Source organism: Hypanus sabinus, chromosome 3 (genome assembly GCF_030144855.1).
Source record: "Hypanus sabinus isolate sHypSab1 chromosome 3, sHypSab1.hap1, whole genome shotgun sequence".
Classification (NCBI taxonomy): domain Eukaryota; kingdom Metazoa; phylum Chordata; class Chondrichthyes; order Myliobatiformes; family Dasyatidae; genus Hypanus; species Hypanus sabinus.
The window spans coordinates 166,752,106-166,779,356 of NC_082708.1; the positions used below are offsets into that span (position 1 = coordinate 166,752,106).

Below are 27,251 nucleotides of genomic sequence, written 5' to 3' on the forward strand. Positions count from 1 at the left end.
AAAGGTAGCAGCAAAAGACCTGCAGAATCTCTAGAACTTGCTAAAGTCTCTGTTCATGTATCCACTATAAGACCACCTGGATGTTCTACAACTCTTCTGGGACAATGCTCTGTGGACAGATGAGACAAAAGTTACTTTTTGGCAGAAATGCACATTGCTATATTTGAAGGAAAAAGGGCACGGCACTGCACACCAACATCAAAACATTATTCCAACTGTGAAGCATGGTGGAAGGAACAAGGAACATCATAGTTTGGGGCTGCTTTGCTGCTTCAGGGCCTGGACAGCTTGCAATCGTTGAAGGAACAATGAATTCAAAATTGTATCAAGACACTTTACAGGAGAATGTCAGGGTAACAGTCCGTCACCTGAACCTTAATAGAAGCTGGATAATACAACAAAAATAATGACCCAAAAGATGAGAGTAAATCAAAAACAGAATGGTTTAAAAAAGAAGAAGATCCGTGTTTTGGAATGGCCTAGTCAAAGTCCTGACCTTAATTGTATAGAAATGTCGTGGAAGGACCTGAAGCAAGCAGTTCATGCAAGGAAGCCCACCAACATCTCAGAGTTAAAGCAGTTTTGTACAGAGGAATGGCCTAAAATTCCTCCAAGCCGAAGTGCAGGACTGATCAAGTTACCAGAAATGTTTGGTTGAAGTTATTGCTGTACAGGTTGGGGGGAGGGTCACACCAATTTCTGAAAGCAAAGTTTCACATACTTTTTCCAACAAATACATGTAATATTGGATCATTTTTCTAAATTAATGAATTAACAAGTATAATGTTTTTTCATGGTATTTATTTAATTGGGTTCTCCTTATCTAATTTTAGGACGTGTGAAGATCTGCTCACATTTTATGTCATACTTATGCAGAAATAGAGAAAATTCTACAGGATTCACAAACTTTCTAGCACCATTGTACATGACTAAATAGTCCATTATCTGAACAGTTAATAGGGCGACTTTCCCCTGAGCTCTCCTTATTGTGCAATTGCACTATGCTGGAAATGATTCATTTCAAGCACCACTCACCTCGATTCCACTCTGTTTGGTCAGTTTTACAGCAGTGTTGTAATAGCCGCACCGCAGCAAGTGCTCCACCATCATACGGTCCATGCGTTTTTTCTTCCACATATTAACTGCTGCTGCTTGGTCACTGCTATGTTCTTTTAAGTGTTCGATTCTACGTTTGCACAGTTTTGCACTTTCATCTTCAGCTTGGATTGACTCAACTGCCTGTAACAACAAAAATACTTAATTATATCCCCAATATGGAAACTGATTAAATGAACAAGAATCATTACAACTAAACTCTTCTTGTGTTTCTGGCTGGGTAAAAATACCGATTTCAACGGATGTTTCGATGACAAACTCCACCACCTTTATCACAGAAGATGCCTAGGCACATCTAGTCTGGTGGTACATATACCTCCAATTTCCATCCTTCCTGTTTGGTTAGTCCTCAACCAATCAGATTTCTGCTGTCCCACCTTGCTTACAATCAAATTCCAGTTCTTACTTAGAAAGAGATCTTCGTCTTTGTTAAAATCCTTATTCTCTAAAACAAAAATCATGGTTTGAAGCTCAAAATGTGATAACACTGGCCTCATAGTTTGATTACCACGTAATAGGTCTCCACCATAAATTACAGCACTTACTCTCATCTAATGAAAATACAGTGAAATATGAAACTGCAAAACTGAATTAGCTGAAATTGCACATTATCCTGTTTCACCCTGTCAATAATACCACAGGAATAATAATTCTAGTAATGTGCAGATTTATCATATGATAAGAGTTTATTTAGGGACTGTAGATCATAATACAAATCATTTTTATCAATCTTGAAAGTAATCAGTTCAATCTCAAATCAGGTTCTTAAATATAAATGCAAGCTACAAACAGTAAACTAGAGACGACTTAAATGGATTGAGAAATTTTCTGAAGCAATAGGATAACATAAGAATTCACATAAGGCATAGTTAATAATTTTAAAATAGCACTAGTTGACAATGCGAAACAATAAAGTCAAAACTTAGCAACTGACAAGGAAAAAGTCAAGAGCAAATAATGTCTGAATCAGATTATCACTGGCATATATCATGAAATTTAATGTTTTGTGGCAGTATACAGTGCAAGACATAAAAATTACTAAATTACCAAAAAAGAAAAACCGCAAATCAGGAATAACAAGGGGGTGTTTATGGGTTTGTGAACTGTTCAGAAATCTAATAGTGGAAGTGAAGAAACTTCTTGAAACATGGAACATGCAGCTTCATGTTTCTGTACTTCCTCTCTATGGTAGTAAGAAGAGATCATGATCTGGATGGTGAGGGTCTTTAATCTTGGATGTTGCTTTCTTGAGGCATTGCATCTTTAGAATGTCCTCAATAGTGTGTGGACTGTGTCCATTATGGAGCTGGATGGGTCTACAACCATCTGCAGCCTATTTGAATTCTGCACTTTGAAGTCTCCAAACCAGATGGTGATGCAACCAGTCACAACGCTCTCCACTGTACAACCACAGAAATTTGCTAGAGTCTAAAACTCCTCAAACTCTTAATAAAGCAGAGAAGCCGGCATGCCTAGATCCTCAGAGATGGTGACATCCAGAAAATTCAAACTGCTTACTCATTCCCCCACTGAGCACTGAATGAAAACCGGTGTGTTTTCACCCGACTTCCCTTCCTGAAGTTCACAATCAATTCTTCAGTTTGATGTTGAGTGTGAGATTGTTATTGCAACACCACTCAACCAGCTGATCTTTCTCACTCCTTGTTGCCAACTGAGATTCAGCCAACAACAGTAGTGTTATCGGCAAATTTATAAATCGTACTTGAGCTGTGCCCAGCCATACAGTCATAAGTGTAGAGAAGTGGGCTAAGCATGCATTTTTGAGGTGCGCCTGTGTTGATGGTCAGTGAGGTGGAGAGGCTGATAGACTGGATTGGGCAAGGCATGAAGGGATATGGGAAGGCAGGAGATTGGGGCTGAGAGGCAAATTGGTCAGTCATATTGAAATGGCAGAGCAGATTTGATGGACCAAATGGCCGAATTTTGCTCCTGAATCTTATGATCTTACCAATCTGCCGACTGGTTTCCTGATCAGGAAGTCAAGGATTCAGCTGCAGAAGGAGGTAGAAAGACTTAGATTTTGAAGCACATCTCCATTTAACTTTCCCCCTCACACCTTAGAGCAATGTTTTGTGCTTGACATTTCCACCCTCTGGGGAAAAGACTAATTACCCATCCTCTCTGTGCTTTCCATAACTTTATGTAGTTCTATCAGGTCACCCCTCAGTCTAATGAGGAAGAAAGAAGGGTAATTGCAAGGCGGCTTTTTCCACTGAGATTATGCGAGACTAGAATTAAAGGTCATAGATTAAGGTTGAAAGATGAAATATTTAAGAAGATTAGGAGGAATGCCAATGATATTCCAAGAACCTTTTAATTTAATCTGAGGTCAGTAACATCCAGCAACCTACCAATTAATTTTACTATCTCAGTGTTGATCCATAAATTGCAGTATTGATGTCAATTATGGAATTAATTGCAAAGTGAAGGACTTGAAATAGGCAGCGACAAGTGGGAAAATCCTACATACGATAATAAGCCAAAACAAAAATAAACAATTCAACAACCTTTTGCAAAAGGCTGCAAACTGTAGGTTTGGCAGTTGGTAGGGCTAGAGAAGAACTAAATAAAGTGTTAATATTGGCTGAAACAAGTGTTTTCCATAGGAATTAATACATGAACCTTAGCATCTTCATTTCTAAATTTGCTTGACTTAAGGAATAAAGTCACATATCAAAGTCAACAAATGATAGGAGAGCAAAATATTGGGTAGATAGAACAAATGAGTTTCTAACAGACTTATGTGTATACCTAGAGTAATGGCATTAAATATGATTAGTTCAACAATTCTCAGCCTTCTGGACTGTTCATTGTTATTGTGGCAAAGATTAAATCTAAAATAATCTTGGTCCTCGGCAGATTATTTCTCAACGACTAGAAAATACTTTTAATTTATGTTTAAGAACTCAAATTTGATCAGAGTCCTTAAATTCAGTCTGTGTATGGAGATTTTCTTATTACATCTTTGGAGAAAGAACCCCTCATTTTAAATCTATATTATCCAGTTCTTGACAGTTAGATCACTAGGATCAATTCATCTCTGTTTGCTTTGACCCAAACCTTGTGTTTTGAGCATCTTTAACACATCTCCTCTAAAATAGATGTGATTCTTTTCCTTAGATTGGGGGGAAGTGGGGGGATGGGTGGGGGAGAGGGGGAGATTCAGAGGAGCATGATCCTAGCTTTACAGCTTTCTCCTGTGTCAAACTTCAGACACCAGGTGAACTTGCATTAAAACTTGTCCACTTTTTGCTAAATCATAAGAATGCAAGAAAGCATATCACAGGCACAGACCTTTACAATGATACCAATTAAATCGGCTGCCTGCATGATATCCACATCTGTTTATGCATCTGTTCAATTTATCTGAACCAGCCTAAGCAGGTCTGATTTCAATTTCAAAATGTTACTCCCGGTGTTTGTCCTTTACCATTAAAATGTTACATTTAATTGAAATAGACTCTACTAAACTACCTTCCTCCAGATCGAACTACAAATGGACAGCATGATTCTTTTCTATCAAAATCAAATACTTACTTCTATTGCCATTACCCAATTCACTTCATATGCTTCTCCTATCATGTGGCACCTTGTCACACACCAACACATCAATATTAGTGTGATCTTCAGTCATCCATGACCTTATATCTAAGAAACCATGCTGGCTTTCATTAACAAATTCATATTTTGCCTGTTACTATTCATTTTATCCTGGAATTCTAAAAGCTTCCCAAAGTTGAAAATAACAGGAATAACAGGCCTTTTAAGGTAGGGCGTAACATTTTTAATTCACTATGCCTCAAGCCATCCTATATCCAAGAAAGTGGGAAAATTATGGCTAGTAGTTTTGCAAGTCCCCCCTTATTTCACTCAGCAACGTCAGACGCGATCTATTTGTACCTAGTGTTCGTCCATCACCTAGTCACTTTTGCAATTGATTAGGAACCTTGACTTTCCTGCTTATGCCTTTGCAGGCAATTTCCTTTAAATGTGATATTTTGACTCTATGGTTGAGGGTCTATCTGTAGATTCAGCAGTGGTTACAATCAGAGGTCAACAACTGTGCCTGCTGCTCCATTAGTCAATATGAAACAATTGCCAGCAAGTGAAATAGAGATCTAGATCAAAAATTACAGAAATGGACAAGTCTCAAAGTCTGCCAAGTGTTTGGCAAGGCTTAGGTAAAGGCACCAAGAGGTGAAAACTAACTCATGCAGTATTTCATTACCTCCTTTCCTTGCATTAAGAAGTAAATCAAATGGAAAGGAGGTAGTATTATCCTAGTTTCCATAAAATGCACAAAAAAAATCACATTCAAATAAAATTATTCATCCTTGTTTAATGTCAATTACATACTCTTGTTGCTGACTCAAGATGCTAGTTTGTCCATGCCAAATAAACACAACAGATGCTGCAGATGCTGAAGATCCAGACACACACAAAATACTGGAAAAACTCAGGTCAGGCAGCATTTATGCAAATGATTAAATAGTGGACGATTTGGGCTGAGACCATTCTTCAGGGCTCTGCAGAAAAGGGGAAGACGCCAGAATAAAATGGTGTGAGAGGGGTTAAGATAAGCTAGAAAGTGATACAGTGGCATGCAAAAGTTTGGGCGCCCTGGTCAAAATTTCTGTTATTGTGAATAGCTAAGTGAGTAAAAGATTTCCAAAAAGCATAAAGTTAAAGATGACACATTTCTTTAATATTCTAAGAAAGATCACTTTTTTTAATTTCCATCTCTTACAGTTTCAAAATAACAAAAAAGGAAATGGGCCTGAAGCAAAAGTTTGGGCACCCCGCACAGTCAGTACTTAGTACCCTGTTTGGCAAGTATCACAGCTTGTAAACGCTTTCTGTAGCCAGCTAAGAGTCTTTCAATTCTTGTTTAGGGATTTTCACCCATTCTTCCTTGCAAAAGGCTTCTAGTTCTGTGAGATTCTTGGGCTGTCTTGCATGCACTGCTCTTTTGAGGTCTATCCACAGATTCTCGATGATGTTTAGGTCGGGGGACTGTGAGAGCCATGGCAAAACCTTCAGCTTGCGCCTCTTGAGGTAGTCCATTGTGGATTTTGAGGTATGTTTGGGAATATCCTGTTGTAGAAGCCATTCTCTTTTCATCTTCAGCTCTTTTACAGATGTTTGCTTCCAGAATTGGTGGCATTTAATTGAATTCATTCTTCCCTCTACCAGTGAAATGTTCCCCGTGCCACTGGCTGCAACACAAGCCCAAAGCATGATCTATCCACCTTCGTGCTTAACAGTTGGAGAGGTGTTCTTTTCGTGAAATTCCACACCCTTTTTTCTCCAAACATACCTTGGCTCATTGCAGCCAAAAAGTTCTATTTTAGCTTCATCAGTCCACAGGACTTGTTTCCAAAATGCATCAGGCTTAGATGTTCCTTTGCAAACTTCCGACACTGAATTTTGAGGTGAGGTCACAGGAAAGGTTTTCTTCTGATGACTCTTCCATGAAGGTCATATTTATGCAGGTGTTGCTGCACAGTAGAACAGTACACCACCACTCCAGAGTCTGCTAAATCTTCCTGAAGGGCTTTGCAGACAAACGGGAGTTTTGATTTGCCTTTCTAATCCTATGATCAGTTCTCTTAGAAAGTTTTCTTGGTCTTCCAGACTTCAACTTGACCTCCATCATTCCTGTTAACTGCCATTTCTTAATTACATTACGAACTGAAGAAACAGCGACCTGAAAACGCTCTGCTATCTTCTTATAGCCTTCTCCTGCTTTGTGGGCATTACTTATTTTAATTTTCAGAGTGCTAGGCAGCTGCTTAGAGGAGCCCATGATTGTTGATTGTGGGACAAGGTTTGAGGAGTCAAGGTATTTATTAAGCTTTGAAATATGCATCAGCTGGCCTTTCCTAGCAATGACTGTGAACAACCCATAGCCCTAACAAGCTAATTAAGGTCTGAGACCTTGGTAAAAATTATCTAAGAGCTCAAATCTCCAGGGGTGCCCAAATTTTTGCATGGTGCTCCTTTCCTTTTCTCCACTCTAAAATTGTACAAAACGAAAATAATACACTAATCTTGCTTAAAATGTTGAAAAGAATGTTTCATCTTCAACTCTATGACTTTTGGAGATCAGTTCATCTTCCACTCACTTAACTATTCACAGTTACAGAAATTTTGACCAGGGGTGCCCAAACTTTTGCATACCACTGCAGGTAAGGCCAGATGGGTGGGATAAGGGGTTGGAGAAGAAGGAATCTGATAGGAGAGTTGCATGGACCATGGGATTAAAGAAAGAAGACATTAGGGGGAGGTGATAGGCAAGTAAGGAGAAGAGACAAGAGCCAGAGTGGGGAATAGAAGAGATAAGGGTGAGGGAATGTTTTTCCTCCCAAACAGAATAATGATGTGTTGGATGTGGAGGCTCATTGTGCAGTAGGCAAGGACAACAGAAACTCTATCACTGTTAAGACACTGGGAAGAGGGGGTGACCACATATGTCCAGGAAATGTAGGAGACGAGTCAGGAAGCATCAACGGGTAATGAAGGGAAACACCATTATTTGAAGGAGGAGGACATCTAAGAAAAGCCTCATCCTGGGAACAGATGCAGTAGAGATGAAGGTACTGAGAAAAGGGAATAGCATTTTTACAGGAGACGGGGGGGGGGGGGGGGGAGAGAGAGAAAGAACGCGGTATAGTCAAGAAAATAATTGGAATCAGTTGGTTTATAAAAGATAACAATAGACAGTTTGTCTCCAGTAATTGAGGCAGATTGAGAAAGGGGAGAGGGGTGTCAGAAATAGATCAAGTGAATTTGAGGGCAGGGTGGAAGTTGGAGGCAAAGAGGATGAAATTGATACGCTCAACATGGGTGCATGAAGAAGCAGTACCAATGCAGTTGTCAATGTTGCACAGAAAGAGTTGGGGAGCATTTCCAGGGAAAATTTGAAGCATGTACTAATCTTCATAGCTAATAGCTAATGAAAAGACAGGCATAGTCGAGTATGCAGGTGTCCAAGGCTATCCCTTGAGTTTGGAGTAAATGCGAGGAATCGAAGGAGAAATTACTGAGGGTGAGGACCAGTTCTGCCCAAAGAAAGGAAATACAAAAAAAGCAAATTTCTTGATTTCATTAAAGTAAATAGAACACTCAACTAATATTCTTTCTTTGTCATTCAACTGCTTAACATATTGAAAAATGTATCATCCAAGAGGGGCATGAACACAACCTGCTACTTCTGTCAGTCAATGGAAATCAAGTATTTTCTCTCCAGAAGCTTTGATGTACATCATTTATTCTTGTGGACTACAGATCTTATTTAAAATAATTTGTTACATGCATTGCGAATAAAAATAGATATTAATACTCATTTAGAAAAAAATAATTTTGCTGGTACAAAAGGCAACATTACAACAAAAAGATTCTCTTTCTGATAAAAAACTATATTTTATTGAGGTATGGTTACCAACACCAGGGGAGTAAATTCATTTGTTCATAGTTATAACTTGACATATCACTAAAAAGAGCAGCTCAAAGCACATTGCACATGTTTGACCAGGCTCAAGTGCTTTTTCTACATGAAATTAAATACTACCTTCAAATTAAGAACAGTTACTTGCCGTTCACATTCAGAATTTAGCTCACATTCAGCTCCAGCCAAACTTACAGCTGCCAAGCTTTGAAATGCCCTTCTAAATTCTTTCTGTCTCCATTTTTTCCTATAAAGTGAACTTTAAAAACTACTCCTACAATTAAACTGGGTTCCCCAGAAGCAAAGCAGGAACTCCTTTAAAAAAAAATGAGTAAGAGACTTTCTTTATCTAGTTCCAGCATAAAACGGAAGGAAGCAACACCAAATCTAGTTCTTGTGCTCCCAAATCTTATGAATCTGGGCGTCCATTCTTTGCCTGATAACACTCCTGTGAAGGACTTGGAACAATTTCACCACTTTAAAAGTTCTGTAAAATGAAGGACCTTGTAGGTATATTTCATCATGAGTGTAGCATGGCAATTAACATAATGAGCACACAGATACCAGATACAATGCCAAAAACACACCCAAGTCACAGGAAAATTTGGAATTTAACACTCTTTACTATATAGCATTCAGGAAAGATATTAAATAACTTAATGATCAAAGAAGCCATTACTACACAAGAGAAAAATGATGCAGATGAGAGATCAAAGGCACAATGTTAAAGATTAATGGCAAGGGAGTTTATACTAAGTATGCTCTACTAATTACTAAGTACAGTGTAGTGGGAAAGTGATGAATTGGTAAATTAGCAGGCAAATTATGGAATAAGTGCATTGATAACAGAAGAGTTTTGTTATTCCACTTCCAACTTTTAAATAAAAGTATAAAAGTGCAAGGTGGAGACAAGAGTTTAAGTACAGGGAACTTTCTTGATCTGTCTCCAGTATAACAAGTATTTGTTCCAAATATTTGTGGGAAGTATTCATTTTGGATTCTTTTTAATGATTTCTTGTTATCCACATACACTCCAAGAATGCTTTATGTACTTAATACATCTATGCTCAAGACCAATCCCTACAGCTTCCAATGCACCTACATCCACTGTTGCAGACACAAGGTCAGTCTTCCAGAGAATGAAGTTGTAGAAAGCATCTGGCTCGATGGTGCCCCTGCTGGTGTCCTTAGATACTCCAAAGATCAGCTGGTGGGGGTGGTGGTATCTGAGAAGATTTTTTATCTTCGCCCTGCTTCAATCTGAGATTCCCACCTGCTGTAAGAACACTATGATCTAAGTACCTAAGAAATACAAGGTGATATGCCTAAATGATTTTTGCCCAGTGGCTCTGATACCCACAATCATGAAGTGCTTCGAGAGGCTGGTCATGACACACATTAGGGATTCCCAACCTTCTTTCTACCATGGACCATTAACCAAGGGGTCCATGGACCCCAGGCTGGGAACCCATGTTAAATCCAGCCTCCCAGACAAGCTCAATCCACTCACAAACAGGAGAAATTCTGCAGATGCTGGAAATCTCAGCAACACACACAAAATGATGGAGAAACTCAGCAGGCAGGCAGCATCTAGGAAAAGAGTAGTCAGCATTTCAGGCCGAAACCCCTCATCAGGATTGGAGGAAAAAACCTGAGGAGTAGATTTAAAATGTGGGGGGAGGGGAGAGAAACACAAGGTGATAGGTGAAACAAGGGATGAAGTAAAGAGCTGGGAAGTTGATTGGTGAAAGAGATACAGGGCTGGAGAAGAGGGAGTCTGACAGAAGAGGACATAAGGCCATGGAAAAAAGGGGGGAGGAGCACCAGGAGGCAATGGGCAGGCAAGGAGATAAGATGAGTGGGGTAAAGGGGGTTGGGAAATGGTGAAGGAGAGAGAAGTTGGGGGGCATTACCGGAAGTTCAAGAAATCGATGTTCTTGCCATTATATAACCATATAACAATTACAGCATGGAAACAGGCCATCTCAGCCCTTCTAGTCCATGCTGACGCTTACACTCACCTAGTCCCAGTGACCCGCACTCAGCCCATAACCCTCCATTCCTTTCCTGTTCATATACCTATCCAATTTTACTTTAAATGACAATACCGAACCTGCCTCTACCACTTCTACTGGAAGCTCATTCCACACAGCTACCTCTCTCTGAGTAAAGAAACTCACCTTCATGTTACCCTTAAACTTTTGCCCCCTGATTCTCAACTCATGTCCTCTTGTTCGAATCTCCTACTCTCAATGGAAAAAGCCTATCCACGTCAACTCGATCTATCCTCCTCATTATTTTAAATATCTCTATCAAGTCCCCCCTCAATCTTCTATGCTCCAAAGACCTAACTTGTTCAACCTTTCCCCATAACTTAGGTGCTGAAACCCAGGTAACATTCTAGTAAATTTTCTCTGTACTCTCTCTATTTTGTTGATATCTTTCCTATAATTCAGTAGCCAGAACTGTACACAATACTCCAAATTCAGCCTTACCAAAGCCTTGTACAATTTTAACATTACATTCCAACTCCTATACTCAATGCTCTGATTTATATAGGGCAGCATACCAAAAGTTTTCTTCACCACCCTATCCACATGAGATTCCACCTTCAGGGAACTATGTACTATTTTCCCTAGATCACTCTGTTCTACTGCATTCTTCAATGCCCTACCATTTACGATGTATGTCCTATTTGGATTATTCCTACCAAAATGTAGCACCTCACACTTATCAGCATTAGACTCCATCTGCCATCGTTCAGCCCACTCTTCTAACTGGTCTAAATCTCTCTGCAAGCTTTGAAAACCTACTTCATTATCCACAACGCCACCTACCTTAGTATCATCTGCATACTTACTACAACCTAACTTACAGTAGGTTGGAGGCTACCAAAACGGAATATAAGGTGTTGTTCCTCCAACCCAATTGTGGTCTCAGTATATTATACAGGGCCTTCCAGGTGAGGCGACACTTCACTTTGGGGTCATATACTGTGTCTGGTGTACCCAGTTTGACCTCCTGTATATCTGCGAGACACAACATAGATCGAGAAACCTCTTAGCCGAGCACCTACGCTCTGTCTGCCACAAAAGCTGGATCTCCCAGTGACCACCCATTTTAATTCAACTTCTCATTCCAATGTCTTTCCACAGCCTCCTCAACTGTCGTGATGAGGCCACACCCAAGTTGAAGGTACAACATCTTATATTCCATTTGGATAACCTCTAACCTGATGGCATGAATATTGATTTCGAGAACTTCTGGAAATGCCCGCCATCCCCTCTCCTTCACCATTTCCCATCCCCTTTTCCCTCTCTCACCTCATCTCCTTGCCTGATCATTGCCTCCCTCTGGTGCTCTTTCCCCCTTTTCTTTCTTCCATGGCCTTCTGTTTCTTTCACCAAATTTATTCCCAGCTCTTTAATTCATTCCTCCCCCTTCGGGTTTCACATACCACATGGTGATTCTCTTTTTCCTCCCCCACCCATTAAATCTACTCAACATTCTTTCCCCCCAGGTTTTGGCCCAAAACATCGACTGTACTCTTTTCCTAGATGCTGCCTGGCCTGCTGAGTTCCTCCAGCGTTTTGTGTGTGCTGCAAGCTGAACCCACTGTCATTCACTGGTGGGTGGACTAAACAGATCTACTGTGGATACCATCACTCATCTTGGGAGCATCTGGACAAGTAAGACTACTTATGTTTGGCTATTGTTTACTGACTACAGCTCAGCCTTCAGCACTATAAATCCAAGCAAGCTCACCTTCAAACTACTAGACCTGGGGTTCAACACTTTCCTTTGCAACTGTATCCTTGACTTTCTGACCAACAGACAGTAATCATTAGGGATAGGCGGCAATACCTTTCACACGATCATTCTCAACAAAGGTGTCCAGGACATGTATCTATTATACATGCTTTTAACCTCAGATTAAATGGCAATATGTCAAGTCTTGTTTACTCTCATTAAAGTTTAATTACTGCTATCAATACTGTCAAGGTTAGAGAAGGTTAATTTAGGTGTGAAAAGGTGAATTAACTAAACACTAAAAGTTACATTGACTGAAGTAGGCAAGGAGAGCATTGTTCAAGAGTGGATTACGTGATTAGATTTATAATAGCTGCAAATAAGAACAAATATCACTGACCATAAAAATGCTTAACTGAATGTGTGCTAACTTTTGAGAGTTTTGATCGAAGGAAAGGAGATACAAATACCTTGCCTGACTCAAGAGAAAAGGTAAAGAAAAGCAAATACTAGAAAAACTATAGATGCTGGAAATCCATGCAATACACACAAAATGCTGGAAGAACTCAGCAGGCAGCATACATGGAAAAGAGTAAACAGTCAATGTTTCAGTCTGAGGCCCTTCATTAGAAACACAGAATACTACAGCACAGAAAACAGGCCATTTGGCCCTTCTAGTCTGTGATAAAAGTTTATTCCGCTAGTCCCATCGACCTGCACCAGACACATTCTGATGAAAGGTCTCAGCCCAAAACATCGACTTTTCCACAGATGCTGCCTGGCCTGCATTTTGTGTGTAATCCAAGTTATAATAACTATTTTTTGTTTTAAGTGCAGAGAATATTGAAGGAAAAGAATAAGCAGATGAATTTGGGAACAGAGCAGCAGCCAGATGAAATAGGACATAAAAAATGTCTTGTACTATTACTCAAGGGAAAAATGGAACTAATTAGGAACCTAAAATTGAGAGACTGTTGTTTTCAATAAGGGTGAAGTTGCAGACAATGCTACAGTAAAACACTAACAAGGTAGAAAAAATCAATATAAAAAAATTGGCAATGACAATAAACACCACTGAAGGGAAAAAAAATCAGGAAGCACTTCAAGGGAAGTGAGAAAAGGCATTACCAGCAGCCGACACAATTTGGGTGCCACAGTGGCATAACGGTTGGAGCTACAATACAATACAGCTTGGGGTGTTGGAGTTCATAGTTCAATTCTGGTGTCAACTGTAAGGAGTTTGTACATTCTCCCTGTGAGGGCTTGGGTTTCTTCTGTGTCCTCCAGTTGTGTCCACACTCCAACCAGGTACTGGTTAAGCAGTTAATTGGTCATTGTATATTGTCCTGTGATTAGGAAAGTGTTAAATAGGTAGGTTGGGCCTGTTCCACTTTGAATCTATAAACAAACAATTTAGGTGAATAAGAATGGGAGAAGGCTCAGGGGGAGTTTAAATGCCAGCATAGGCTGCTGCGCTGACCAGTTTGTTCAGCACTACCAACTCCATGCTAAAAAGTCAGAGCCTGGAGGATCCAACATCCTGTATTAATCAGAATCAGGTTTATTGTCACCGGCATGTGACGTGAAATTTGTTAACTTAGCAGCAACAGTTCAATGCAATACATAATATAAAAGAGAAAATAAAATAAAAATTATAATAATAAATAACAGTATATATGTATATATATATATTGAATAGATTAAAATGTGCAAAATTCAGAAATACTGTATATTTAAAAAAAAAGTGAGGTAGTGTCCATGGGTTCAATGTCCATTTAGGAATCGGATGGCAGAGGGGAAGAAGCTGTTCCTGAATCGCTGAGTGTGTGCCTTCAGGCTTCTGTATCTCCTACCTGATGGTAACAGTGAGAAAAGGGCATACCCTGGGTGCTGGAGGTCCTTAACAAAGGACGCTGCCTTTCTGAGACACCACTCCCTGAAGATTAATGAAGTAAACTAGGGGAAATAATTCTTAGCTACAATCTACTAATCCTTCTTTTATCTGGACTTATGTCAGGGTCATGGTGGGACAACTAGAACTATATTTAAAAAGTCAACCCAACACAGATGGAATGAGAATAATGCACAACTAACTACTATGAAAAATACACAGGATTATTAATGAAAGCCAAGGATTTGTTCAAGAAGGTCATGTTTGACAAACTTGATCCTGGTCATTGATAAAATAGCAGAGGACCCAAGTACCACAAAATAGAATGATAGGAAAATTTCAGATCAATAAATATTTTTTGTACATGGTTATACATTGTAATCACTGTTAATTTTGACTTTGAATAGGGGCACGCAGCATCAAGGAACAAAACCATCTTTTGCGAGATTTTCATTGCAAAAGACAGTTCATGAAAAAAAATTATCACTTCAAAATTGAATGCTACAAGTTCCTCATTTTACCTCAGACTTCCAAGTTTAAGAAATAGTCCTATTCCCCACACCACCTTCCCCTTCCCCCAAACCACTTTCAAGTAAGATATCCAAAAACATTATTCATAGGCTGGTAGTGCAGTATATGGTATCAGAATAACTGGGATTCACACAACCATATCATAAACATCTCAAGACTTACAAAGCAACACACACAAAACGCTGGAGGAACTCAACAGGCCAGGCAGCATCTATTGAAAAGAGTACAGTCAACGTTTCAGACTGAAACCCTTCAACAGGACTCCAGTATTTTGTGTGTTTTGCTCGGATTTCCAGTATCTGCAGACTTTCTGTTGTTTGTGATTCAAGACTTACTTAACCTTGTTAACAATAGCACTGCATTTACTTGGTTAATTAAATGCATTTAAATACAGAAATTTAAAATGTATTAACTTATAAATGGCCATATTTTTCAGGAACTGATCTCAGAAACAGAACACTGATATCTTCTCATGGTGGTTATGCTGGATAAGCAAGTGCTCCCCAGCCTAACGTCACCATCCACACTTTGGTTTTAAGCAATGCAGGTCACAGTTACATTAAAGAACACATTAAAGTTCTGCTTAAATGTAATGCAGGCGCCTGAGTGAAAGAACATGATGACGACGATACAAAGCTCGATGGCAGTGAAGGATGAGGTTTCAGGGATACAAGGGAGCAGACTATGCAGCATCCATGCCAGGACACATGAATAGTTAACTTCCCCAAACAGTAAGGCTGATCAACACCTCCACCCACAAACCCACCCACCACTACTTCATTTCCTGTCAGAGTCACCTTATGTACAAACACTCCTGCAGATAGCATTATATTATGGACATACAATTTATGTATACAAGCTATTTTATGTATTATATTTACTGGGGTTTCTGTTTTATTATTGTTTTCTTTATCTTAGTTAAGTAGAGCATGTGATAAGGAAGTTAAATAGACAATGGCTGTTACTGGAAAAGTTTGAATCTAAAAATTATGTCAAACAGAATTTTGTAGGGCCCCAATAAGAGCAGAGATGGAACATTGTTCTGGCCTCTCTACCCAGTGAGCAATTTACTTGTGAGTAAAAATGCACAAGAAAACGTTCACCAGCTACATTCTGGGATGGCATGTTTGTCACAATGAGAGATTAGGCACACTGAGCCTATCAATGCTGTACAAAATTCAGAAGAATGAGAGTTAATTTAATTTAAATGTACAAAGTTCTGTCAGTGCTTGTGTTCTTATCACAGCTCTGCAGGTACAAAATGCGGTGCACAAGGACTGAAGAACTGCAAAAATTACATTATGTTAAAAAAAAGGAACAAGGATAATCCACTAAGTACTGGTATCAGGGATTTTTTTGTTAAGAGAACTGCCACACTGCAAAGGATTACAGTCTGAAATCCACATAGGGAGGGTGGAAGTAGTAACAGAGGCAGATTTAACTGAAGTGTTTGAAAGGGCATGGCTAACATTTGAAAGAAAAAACTCTATAGAAACCAAATAGCCTCCTTTTATGGTGAATCCTGCAATTTTCTTTTTGAAAGGTACAGATGAAATTGCAGGATCAGGGTTAGTACAGCTATTGTGCTGCACTGCAAATTCAAAATTATTCATGCATTTAAAACAACATCTTTACTCATAATGCGTGAAATTTTGGGATTGATTCTTACAGTGCAGGCCAAAAGTTGAATTTTTATCATCAGTGCTGAAGTATACTCTGTGTCCAGTGATCAGCTCCAACTAATTCTGAACTATAAACTGACATCAATGGCAGGGAAATTAGTTGAGGAAATTCGGAAATACAGAATCTACAAGTATTTGAATAGATAAAGCCTGACAAGAAGTCAAAATGGTTTTGTGCACGGTAAAAATCAGGCTCAATGTAACTTTCAGACCGTTACAAAGAAGTAAACAAAAAGGGTTGATGAGGGTAAGACAGTGGATGTTGTTTATTTGGACTTCAGCAAGGCCTTCAAAAATGGTTCCAAGTTGTAAGCAGGTCTTGAAGGTTAGGTCCCATGGAATCTAGGGACAGCTAGTTAAGTAAATTCAAGTGACCCAGAGGTAGGAAAAAAAAGGAGTGGTGATTAAAGGTTGGCTCTCAGAATGGAGGCCGGTGACTAGTAGTGTGCTGATGTTGTGACACTTGTTATTTATATAAATGTTTTGGATACAAGTGCACAAGGCTTGATCATCAAAGTTTCAGATGACACACAATTAGGAAGTGCTGTAGATAATGAAGGTGGTTATTGTTCATTTGAGAAGAACTTTGAACAGTTAGGGAAAAGGGTTGATAAGTGACAAATGGATTTCAATGTGAAGTAATGGATTTTGGAAAGCACAGGATTTAGAATATGAATGGTAGGGCATTGGAGAGCGTAATGAAATAAGAGCGATGAGTACAAGTGCATAGCTCATTGAAATCAGCAGCACTCAGGCAAACAGGGTGGTGAAAAAGGTACTTAGTGTGCTGGTCTTCATCAGTAAGGACAGAGAGAGCAGATGTGGGACATGACGTTGCAGCTGTGCAAGTCACTGGTGAGGTCACACTTTGAGTATCATGCACAGTTCTGGTCACCTTGTTATATTAAAAATGTAGTTAAACAGGAAATAGTGTAGAGAGGATTTACTAGTATGTTGCCTGGACTAGAAAGTCCATGTTAAAGGGAAAAGTTGGCCAGGTTTCGTCTTTTTCTCCTTAGAGAATGAGTTATGATCCTATAGAAACATTTAAAATTACACCAGGCGTAAATAAGATTTTTCCCAACACCAGGGGCACAGTTATAGAGTCAAAGAGCATTACAGCACAGAAAGAGGCCCTTTAGCCCATCCAGTTTGTGCCAAAATAGTCCCATCGACCTGCATGTGGAACATAGCTCTTCATACCTTTCTCATCCATGTATAGAATGAGAGAGTCAGTTATAGGATCAGAGGGAAGATTTAAAAGGGACCCAAGGCCCATCTTTTTCCACACTGAGGGAGGTGAATATATGAAAGGAGCTGCAAGGAGGTGGCAAAAGTAGGTGCAACAGTAACATTTAAGCAGCACTTGGATAGGCACATGAAGGAGCAGAGTATCAAGGGATATTGGCCAAACATAGGAAACTGGGATGAACTGGGCAGACACCATGGCTTGAAACAGATTGGTTGGCCTAAGAAACCTGTATCAATAATGTATGGCTCAATGACTCTATAAAAAGCTGACATGGATATTTGAATCTCAGGTCAATGGCTTGACAATTAGAAGATTAATACAAGAAAGAAAAACTGCATGGTGAATTATAATCAGATTAGATGTAAAAAACAATTAAGAATCTTTTTCTACAGTTCGGAAGAATATAACTTCAAGGTTTCTGCACTTTAATTCTGGGTCTCCACACTAATGTATGATGAAGCTGTAAATCATCCTATTAACATGATGGCTAAGAAATCAAGTAGAACCCCAATGTCTGTGACAAGACGATTTGTAATTAATGAGAATCCCTGACATGTCATGATAATTTTTAGCTCATGACCATTTAAAGTGATGGACCATTGAAGCAATGAAATTCAGGATTATACTGAGAAACTTGAGGTCATGCACACAGAAACCTTTAATATGCAGCAAAGAGTGTCAAGCTCTGCATTATCACCCACTGTATCTATGGACAAGTCTATGGTTCCTACTCAAAAACAGAATAAAATCAATTCACCCACAACCACAATGTATTACCTCAGAAGAAGGATCTTGATAACCACAAGGAAGACAGTGCAAATCTCTCAGCAAATTATCATTACTCAGCTTATGGAATCACTCATCCTTATATAAAAAAAATCCTGTAGTAAAAACGATAAATTTGTTGTGTATCTAAAAAGTTCCACCAAGTTATAGCCCCAGACACAAACCTTCCAAAGAGTTAAATTTAAAATTTATTAGCACATGCCTCCAAATCAAATTTTTGATTTTTTTTAATGATGAACAAATAAAGTTATGATACTAAAAACAACTCAAGTGATTACATTGCTTACAGCTACAGTGACTATAAAAAGTATTCATCCCCTTGGAAGTTTTCATGTTTTATTGTTTTACAACACAGAATTACAAGGGGTGATTGATATGTTCAAGGCCTAAGGTAGGAATCAATTTTAGAAAACCTAGCACATTTATTTTTCACCATAGTCCCCTCCTACATTTACACACTTACTCCAGTGGTCGTGGAGCATATGGATCTTGGACCTCCAGAAAGTGTCCACAGATGGGTGATTGATAAGTTCGTGGCCAAAGGTAGAAGGAGATGAGTTGTACAGCTCTCGTTACATGCACATGCAGGTCAACTCTTTGAGTGATGATGCAGAAAATTTGAAGATAATAACTCATCCCCTTCTATCTTAGGCCATGAACTTATTAATCACCCCTGATGAGTTCAAACTTTCAAACTTTCTGCATAATCACTCAAAGAGTTGACCTGCATGTGCATGTAACGAGAGCTGTATAATTCATCTCCTTCTACCTTAGACCACGAACTTATTAATCACCCATCTGTGGACACTCCCTGGAGGTCCAAGATCTGAATGCTCCACGACCGCTGGACTAAGTGTGTAAATGTAGGAGGGGACTATGTTGAAAAATAAATGTGCTAGGTTTTCTAAAAATGATTCCTTCTACCTTAGGTCACGAACACATCAGTCACCCCCGTACAGTGGATTTGACTTTTTTTTTTGAACTGACTGACAGAAAAAAGTCTTTCCAGTCAAAGTGAAAACAAATCTCTACAAAGTGACCTAAATTAAATACAAATATAAAATACTTGATTGCATAGGTTTTCACCCCCCCCCCTCAAGTCAATATTTAACAGATGCAACTTTCGCAGCAATTACAGCCTTGAGTCTGAGTGGATAGGTCTCTATCAACTTTGCATATCTGAACACTGCAATCTTTCTCCATCCTACTTTACAAAACTGCGCAAGCTCTGTCAGATTGCATGGGGATTGAGAGTCCACAGCCCCTTTTCAAGTCCAGCCACATATTCTCAATTAGATTGATGCGTAGACTGTAACTTGGCCACTCCAGTAAATTAACTGCTGTTTTTAAGCCATTCTTGCATAGCTTTGGCTTTATGCTTGGGGTCATTGTCTTGCTGGGAAACAAATCTTGTACTGTTGCAGTTCTCTTGCAGACTGCATCAGATTTTCCTCCAGGATTTCACTGTATTTTGCTGCGTTGCAGGACCTGCTGCAGTGAAGCATCCCCACAACATGATGCAGCCATCATCATGGTTTACATTAGGGATGGCTGTTTTTAAATGACATGCATTTAGATTGATGGCTAAAAAGTTCAATTTTGGCTTCATCAGACCACAGAACCATCTCCCGGCTAGTTTCAGAGTCTTCCACATTCCTTCTGGCAACTCTAGCCGAGATTTCATGTGAGATTTTTTCCCCCCCAATGGTGGTTTTCTCTTTGCCACTCTCCCATAAAGCTACAAGTGGTGAAGTACCCAGACAACATTTGTATGCGAAGTCTCTCCCATCTCACCCACTGAAGCTTATAACTCCAAGTTGCCATAAGTTACTTGGTGGCCTCCCTCACCAGTCCCCTTTTTGCAGTCACTCCGTTTTTGAGAACGGCCTGCTCTAGGCAGATTCACAGCTGTGCCATATTCTTTCCATTTCCTGATGATTGGCTTAATCACACTCCAAAGGATAGTCAGTGACTTGGAAATTTTCTTGTATCTATCTCCTGATGTGCTTTTCAATAATCTTATCGTAGAGTTGCTTGGAGTGTTCTTTTGTCTTCATAGTGTAGTTATTGCCAGGATACTGATTCATCAGCAACTGGACCTTCCAGATACGGGTGTATTTTTACAACAATCAATTGAAACACCTTGACTGCACACTGGTGATCTCCATTTAACTAATTATGTGACTTCTAAATCCAATTGGCTGCACCAGTGATGATTTAGTGTGTCATATTAAAGGGGATGAATACTTCAGCAATCAATTATATTGTGTTTTATATTTGTAATTAATGTAGATCACTTTGCAGAGTTCTATTTTCACTTTGACAACAAAGTCTTTTTCTGGCGATGTGTCAAAAAAGCCAAATTAAATCCACTGTGACTCAGTTTTATAAAGCAATAAAACATGAAAACTTCTGAGGGGAGTAAGTACCTTTTTATAGGCATTGAACATGAATCGATGAAAATGGAAAATACAGTCATGACAAAAGAATGTTTCATATATCCAAAACACTGACATTCCTCAAATTCATTAATGGCCCAGGCGTACATACACAGGGTATGAATGCTATGAAAATTAGCACCTTGCAGCAGTAGCACAGTACATTGCAAGACAAAGACCAACACAAGTATGTTAACTTAAATTAACAAATTACACACAGCATACACGTGCAAATAAACATGAATGAAATATATATCATCTGATGCAGCATTAAGGGTTTTTAGGTCAGTTTCACAGTGAAAATTTTGCAGCACTGGATCATCTACAATATTTTTGCATTGTCATATATACTTCAAATAAATCAAAAAGGTCAAGACGCATTCAAATTCCAGCTGCAAAATTTGTTAAATGTAGCATTCATGTTAAAGTTAACAATGGGAGCTTAGGATGATGATGGCGCCTAATGGCAACTCCTTTGCTTGCATCTTCGGAAACAGCTCTACTTCCATCTTTAATATCTCTTTCTTTCCCTTTCAGGGTTCTTTTGAAGACCCTGACCTGGAGTTACACACTGACTTTGATCCTTTGCGGGAATGGGACCGCTTTTCGATATGCCAAGGATGCAGCCTGGAAGACCAGTGTGCTTTCAGGGTGCCGGATGAGCTCTGGAGGCAGGCGGATTCAAGGTCGGTGCCACTGCCTGTTGTGTCATGGGAGACAGACGATTGCAAGCAGTGAGCTGGCTGCGTGCCCAGAGACCCGAGTTGTTTGGGTACTGAGCTTGGAAAAGCGATGCAACAGACTTTTAACACCATAAATTGGCGAATTGTTTTTGTTATGTCTCTCCTCTCACTGTGAAACGGGGACACCTCTTTTTCCCCTTATTACTGGGGACAGTATGTCAGATTACTGGGTGAACGAGGTCTTTGAGGTACTTCAAGTCTGTGTCTTTATTGATGCTTTGCTGCACACTTGAGTGCTCAGTGGGGGGGGGTGCTGATGCTTTTTTGCTGGTGGGGGAGGGGGTCATTGCTTTGCTGCTGCTTATACGTGGGAGAGGGGAGCTGGGGAGGGGCTTTGGGTTCTAACATTTAACTGTCATTCATTCTTTAAGGCACTCCTCTGTTTTCGTGGGTGTTTACAAGGAAAATAAATTCCAGGATGTATATTGCATACATTTCTCTGGCATTAAATGTACCTATTAAAACCTGTTAAATATACCTATTGAAAAAAAAAACTAACTCTATACTTAAAAATTTTATCTGAAAGGGAATAGACTTGAACATGGATACATAATCTGGAACACAATAAAGCTTATTTCCTGGTCAAGCAGTGGATGTGGTTTTCTTTTATGAGGTCATTGCCATGCCTCAAAAAGTTAAACTCAGTGTATCTTTGAAATAATGGAGTTCTGCTCAGAATATTTTTAGTTGGTTGTATTAGATTTAACATACAAGTTCAGTAGCTGAACAAGTAAATAGGTCAGTGAAAATAAGTGTATTATTCAGAATCATATCCAGCTCTGTACAGAGTCTGTGTACCTCTGATTTGCAGGACAAACCACATACGATTAGGTATTATTTTTGTTTTATACAAGTCAGACATTTTGATTGATCATTGCCTCTGGAAACAATAAAATTCAATGCAAATAAAATTTAACAAAATTTCAGTGCACATTCTTGATGCAAGAATATGGCTGCTTCTTAATATGGTTACTTGAAAACAGCAAATTCCAACAGGAACGGGTCAAACATATAATTAGCAAAGATAATCTAACTCAGTCCATACATGGCATAGAGTACAAGAGCTGGGACATATTGCAGCTGTTTAATGCAAAGTGTACACATGGAATACCTTATACAGTTCTGATTTCCCCACTTTAGAAAGGACGTGGTAGCAATACAAAGAGTACAGAAGATGCTCGGCAAAATGTTGCTTGGAATGAAGAGCTTTATTTATTAGGAGTGATCAAGCAAGTTGAAATTGTTCTCACCAGAGCACAGAAAGCTGAAGGGTACCTTATAAAATTATGAAGGGCCTAGAAAGGGGCAATGGCCACGTTCTTTTTTCCAAGAGCTGGAAAGGCTAACACTAGAGAACATAGTTTTCAACCAGGGAGGGAAAACATATATATAGGAGACCTGATGGGAATTTTTTTTTTAAAAAACACTAAAGGTGATGGGCATATAGAATAACTGCTGAAGCAGGTGATAGAGGCAGGTAAAACAGCATTATGTATTTAGAGATACAGTGCAAATAGGCCCTTCCAGCCTAACAACTGATCTATTTAACATTAGCCTAATGAGAGGACAATTTACAATGATCAATTAACCTACCAACCAATAAATCTGTGGGAGAAAACCAGAGCATTTGGAGGAAATCTACATGATCGCAGGAAGAATGTACAATCTCCTTACAGACAATGCTGAAAATGATCTCCGAACCTCTGATGATATTACAACTTGACACCCCAAGCTGTAACATTACACCACCAACCACTATGCTACTGTGGCACCCTTGGACAGGTATGTGGAGAGGAGAGGAGAGGAATTTAGAGACATATGGGCTAAATGCAAAAAAATAAATAGGATTAGTGTAGATGGGCATCTTGGCTAGGATGTATTGGACCAAATGGCCTTTTTCCATGTTACACCACTAAGAATGTCAGGGTCACAGGATTAGTGTATGGACATAGTGAGCTAAACAGCCTGTTTCTATGTGCACATTTCCACCATAAAATCAAAAGTACATAACTTAAAAATTCTCAATTACATCTTCTTCCAAATGACTGTTAAGAACTGTATAGAGACCACTTCTGCAATTTTGAATTTTCACAAGGTAGAAATATACAAGAGGTTTTATTTCCACAAAAATACAAATCATCAGCATGAGTGAGTGATGCATTGATTTTCAGAGATGATGTTTAAAAGCCATCAACCCTCATTCTAAAATATGAAAAGCATTTTCATTCTCCAGGAAGAGCTACCTGGCCAAAGCATAGACTTTGTTACCAACAAAACACTTTTGTACCTTTCTCTTCAAAGCGCTGAGTTTCTCAACTACACCATCTAACAAGGTCACGACTGAATCCACTGCTGGGCAGTTGCTCAACGTTTTCTCCAGTTCTGCAACTACCATGGTCACATGACTAGTTTCTCGGTCAATATTCTTCTGAGCAGCTCGAAAACGCTTATTTAAGGTTTCATAGGGTACCTGCAAGTACAGAAAGCAATTATTTACAATTGTACAGAGCTAAAATTGAGATAAAAATCAATAATTACTGATTTTTTTTTCCCTGTGTATTACTGAAATTATTTGAAGGGGAAAAGCACTGCTTCAGGCTCTTGTAGATCATTCTGCCTGGTAATTACCACAACAGATTTTGCTAATTCACTTATCCATTTGAATGTGGTGCATGTTATGAGATGGACTTTTATTCTATAACCCACCTTGCAGAAGATTCAAATAGTTCACTAAATACAAAGACATTAAAATAATCTTGGACAAAAAGAATTCACTTGAAATTAAACAATGCAATAGATTGACTTGATATTACAAATGAAAATCATTGGGTAAAAGAATCAGACCAAGTAAAAACTACAGATGAAGAAAATGCTTCCACCTTCACTGATTCAGATGAATCTGCTTTTGTTGATTACATTTTAGATTATCAGCGTCTATCAAATTTTTTTTCAATAGCTTCATTTAACCTATGAAAAAATTTGCTATTGTTCGTTCGATAATCGCACCTTTGACCGTGATTTCAAATAGTGAAGTCAACGCAGAGCAACTTTCCTGCTTTATTGTTATACAATGCCTCCAGACATCAGAAAAGCAAGTATTTGTTCCAGCCCTTGATTAAGCACTGCGTTGTTAACTTTCAGCATGTGCTACCATTACTTACCCACTGAAAAATAAAATTCTTAGAAGGATTTACAATTCGCTTTGACATAAGAACAGATTTCCAGTTATGTGATTAACGAAACCATTTAATACTGCGACTATACCTTGGGAAAACGGGCGAGTACTGATTCGTTGATCTTCAACGTACCTGACATTGAAACGATTAACTCTTCTTTTTCTTTTCAAATAGCAAACATTAACTGAAAGTACGAAGTCTTCACCCTCAAAGGTGTCTGAGCGAATATTTATTCTTATAAGAACCTGAAAACTGTCAACTAAACGTGGCATTTTGTAGCTTGAGGAGTATATTATGTGCTGAGGATATTAACAGGTTACGGAGAGGTGGTAATGGCCATCGGACACAAAGCTTACCTTTAGAGTGGGATACTCCTGAACCTTTAATGCCATCGATAGTTGAGCAGCGGATTCCTGGACCGCCATCTTAGCTCAACCATCAATACTGCGGTGCAACATGGGTAGAAAGGGCAGCCCGAAGGGACGCGAGGAGGCCAGGCCAACAGCAGCCAGCGCAGGACGTCAACGATCTAAAACACAAACCATCTCATTTCACCACTTTAACACAACTTTATTCCAATCCCATCGGGGAAGCGACAGCAGCTCAACCTTCACAAAACGAACGCTGACAAAACAGAAGCCTGGCCCCGCCCACTCCACCGCGAGACAAGCCCCGCCTATTTCCTCACAACGCCGTCGATCGGAACCAAGTCCCGCCTTCTCCCAATGTGACAGCCTCAAGTCCGCCCCCTTCTGCATGAAATAACCAATCCCCACCCTCTCTCGGCGTGACAGAACAAGCCCCGCCCTCTATCCGCGTGACGGACCCAAGCCTCGCCCTCTTTTCCGGCGCGACGGAATACAAACCCCGCCTCCTTATAGCTCGATCGAAACCAATCCCCGTCCTCCCTCTGCGTGACAGAACAAAGCACCGCCCAGCTCTGACTGACACATGTGGGGCCCGCCCCCTCTCCGCTCATAACCAACTAGGGCGCGCCCACTCTCTGCCTGACGACCCGCCCACGCCGCACGTGAGGGAACTGGGCCGCGCCCCCTTCCCCGCGTGACCGAGACCGGCTCGGCCCCGAATGACGAATGGATACCTCGCCCGGTTGCCGCGTGTCGGAAGCAGAACTGGCTTTTACCTCACGTGTCGGAGACCAGTCACTCCCCTCTCCCGAGTGACGGGTACGGGCCGCCCCCTCCGTTCAACCGTTCAGTTCAAAAGTGGGCACTCTCTGAATTTCCAGCTTCCACCATCTTCGCCAAATATCCGGCTTAAGATGCACCCCTATCATGATGCTTGGGCACTTAGAAGAGCATGCGTTGATTATGACATCGTGTAGAAATAATGTCATACTTTTATACATCTCATGGAGTTGTACCAATAAAAACAGGTCCTTGGACCCATCACGGCGATGCTCATCTACACTCATCGTATTTGCCCACATCAGGGACTATGTCCATGTCCAAACAGATCCTGGCAAAGCAGAAGTATTGCCAATCAAGGTTACTTGAAGTCATGGGAGTGGGTGGTGGATGTTCAATGAGCAGCTGATGCTTATCACAAGTCCTGGTTATCAAAAGTCCGGGCAGACAATCTCTGAAGAGTATTGATAATGGCTGGGGTCACCCATCTTGTAAAGACACTGCCCAGAAGAAGGCATTGGCAAACCATTTATGTGGAAAAAATTTCCAAGAATAATCATGGTCATGGAAAGACCATGATCGCCCACATCATACGACTTGACACTTAACGAAAAAACGTAATGCATCTGATTTTGCCAACCCAGGTAGGCGTTTCCAGATATAAGCCACTATGCGTTTCAAGATAACTTTTCTTTCACATTAAAACTCATTTGGCTGACCTTAAACATATGCCTGTCTGTTTTTCATCTACCTTTATCATAGAAGACACCTTTATTCATGCCTTTCATAATCTGAAGTAACAATCTGCTGGAGGAATTCAGCAGGTTAAGAGGCATCTGTAGTAGATGTTGTCTTGCTGAATTCCTACAGCAAATTATTTGTTATTCCAGATTCTAGCATCTGCAGTTCTTGTGTCTTCAAAATCCTATATATCTCTATCATGTCAACTCTCTGACTCCTTCCCTTCAAGGAAATCAAACTCAGCCTATTCAATTTCTTCCTGGAGCTAAAGTCCACCTAACCAATAAACATCCTGATGAATCTCTTCCGTATTCTCTCCAACGCCACCACATTCTTGCTATATATAGACCTGCACAGAATAATATATATGCAGCCCAACTTGTGCTTTGTAAAGTTGCAACATCTCACATTTTATATTCCATGCCTCAGCCTATTAGGTCGAGCATGCCATATACCTTTTCACCACACTATCTAACTGTATTGCCACTTCCAGGGACTTATGGATTTGAATGCCAAGGTCTCTCTGTTT

At 39.8% G+C, this 27,251-nt stretch overlaps 1 protein-coding gene across 1 annotated transcript in view; it reads right to left on the reverse strand.

Moving 5' to 3' along the window:
• Window positions 1–25,511, reverse strand: part of maea (macrophage erythroblast attacher, E3 ubiquitin ligase) — a 90,880-nt gene extending 65,369 nt beyond the window's left edge. The window contains exons 1-3 of the mRNA XM_059965600.1: window positions 25,190–25,511; window positions 23,945–24,127; window positions 1,036–1,239 (exon numbers count right to left, since the gene is read on the reverse strand). Coding sequence (XP_059821583.1) covers window positions 1,036–1,239; window positions 23,945–24,127; window positions 25,190–25,258 — 456 coding nt within the window. The 5' untranslated portion in view covers window positions 25,259–25,511. The remainder of the gene's footprint in view (window positions 1–1,035; window positions 1,240–23,944; window positions 24,128–25,189) is intronic.
• Between the last annotated feature and the right edge of the window lie 1,740 nt (window positions 25,512–27,251).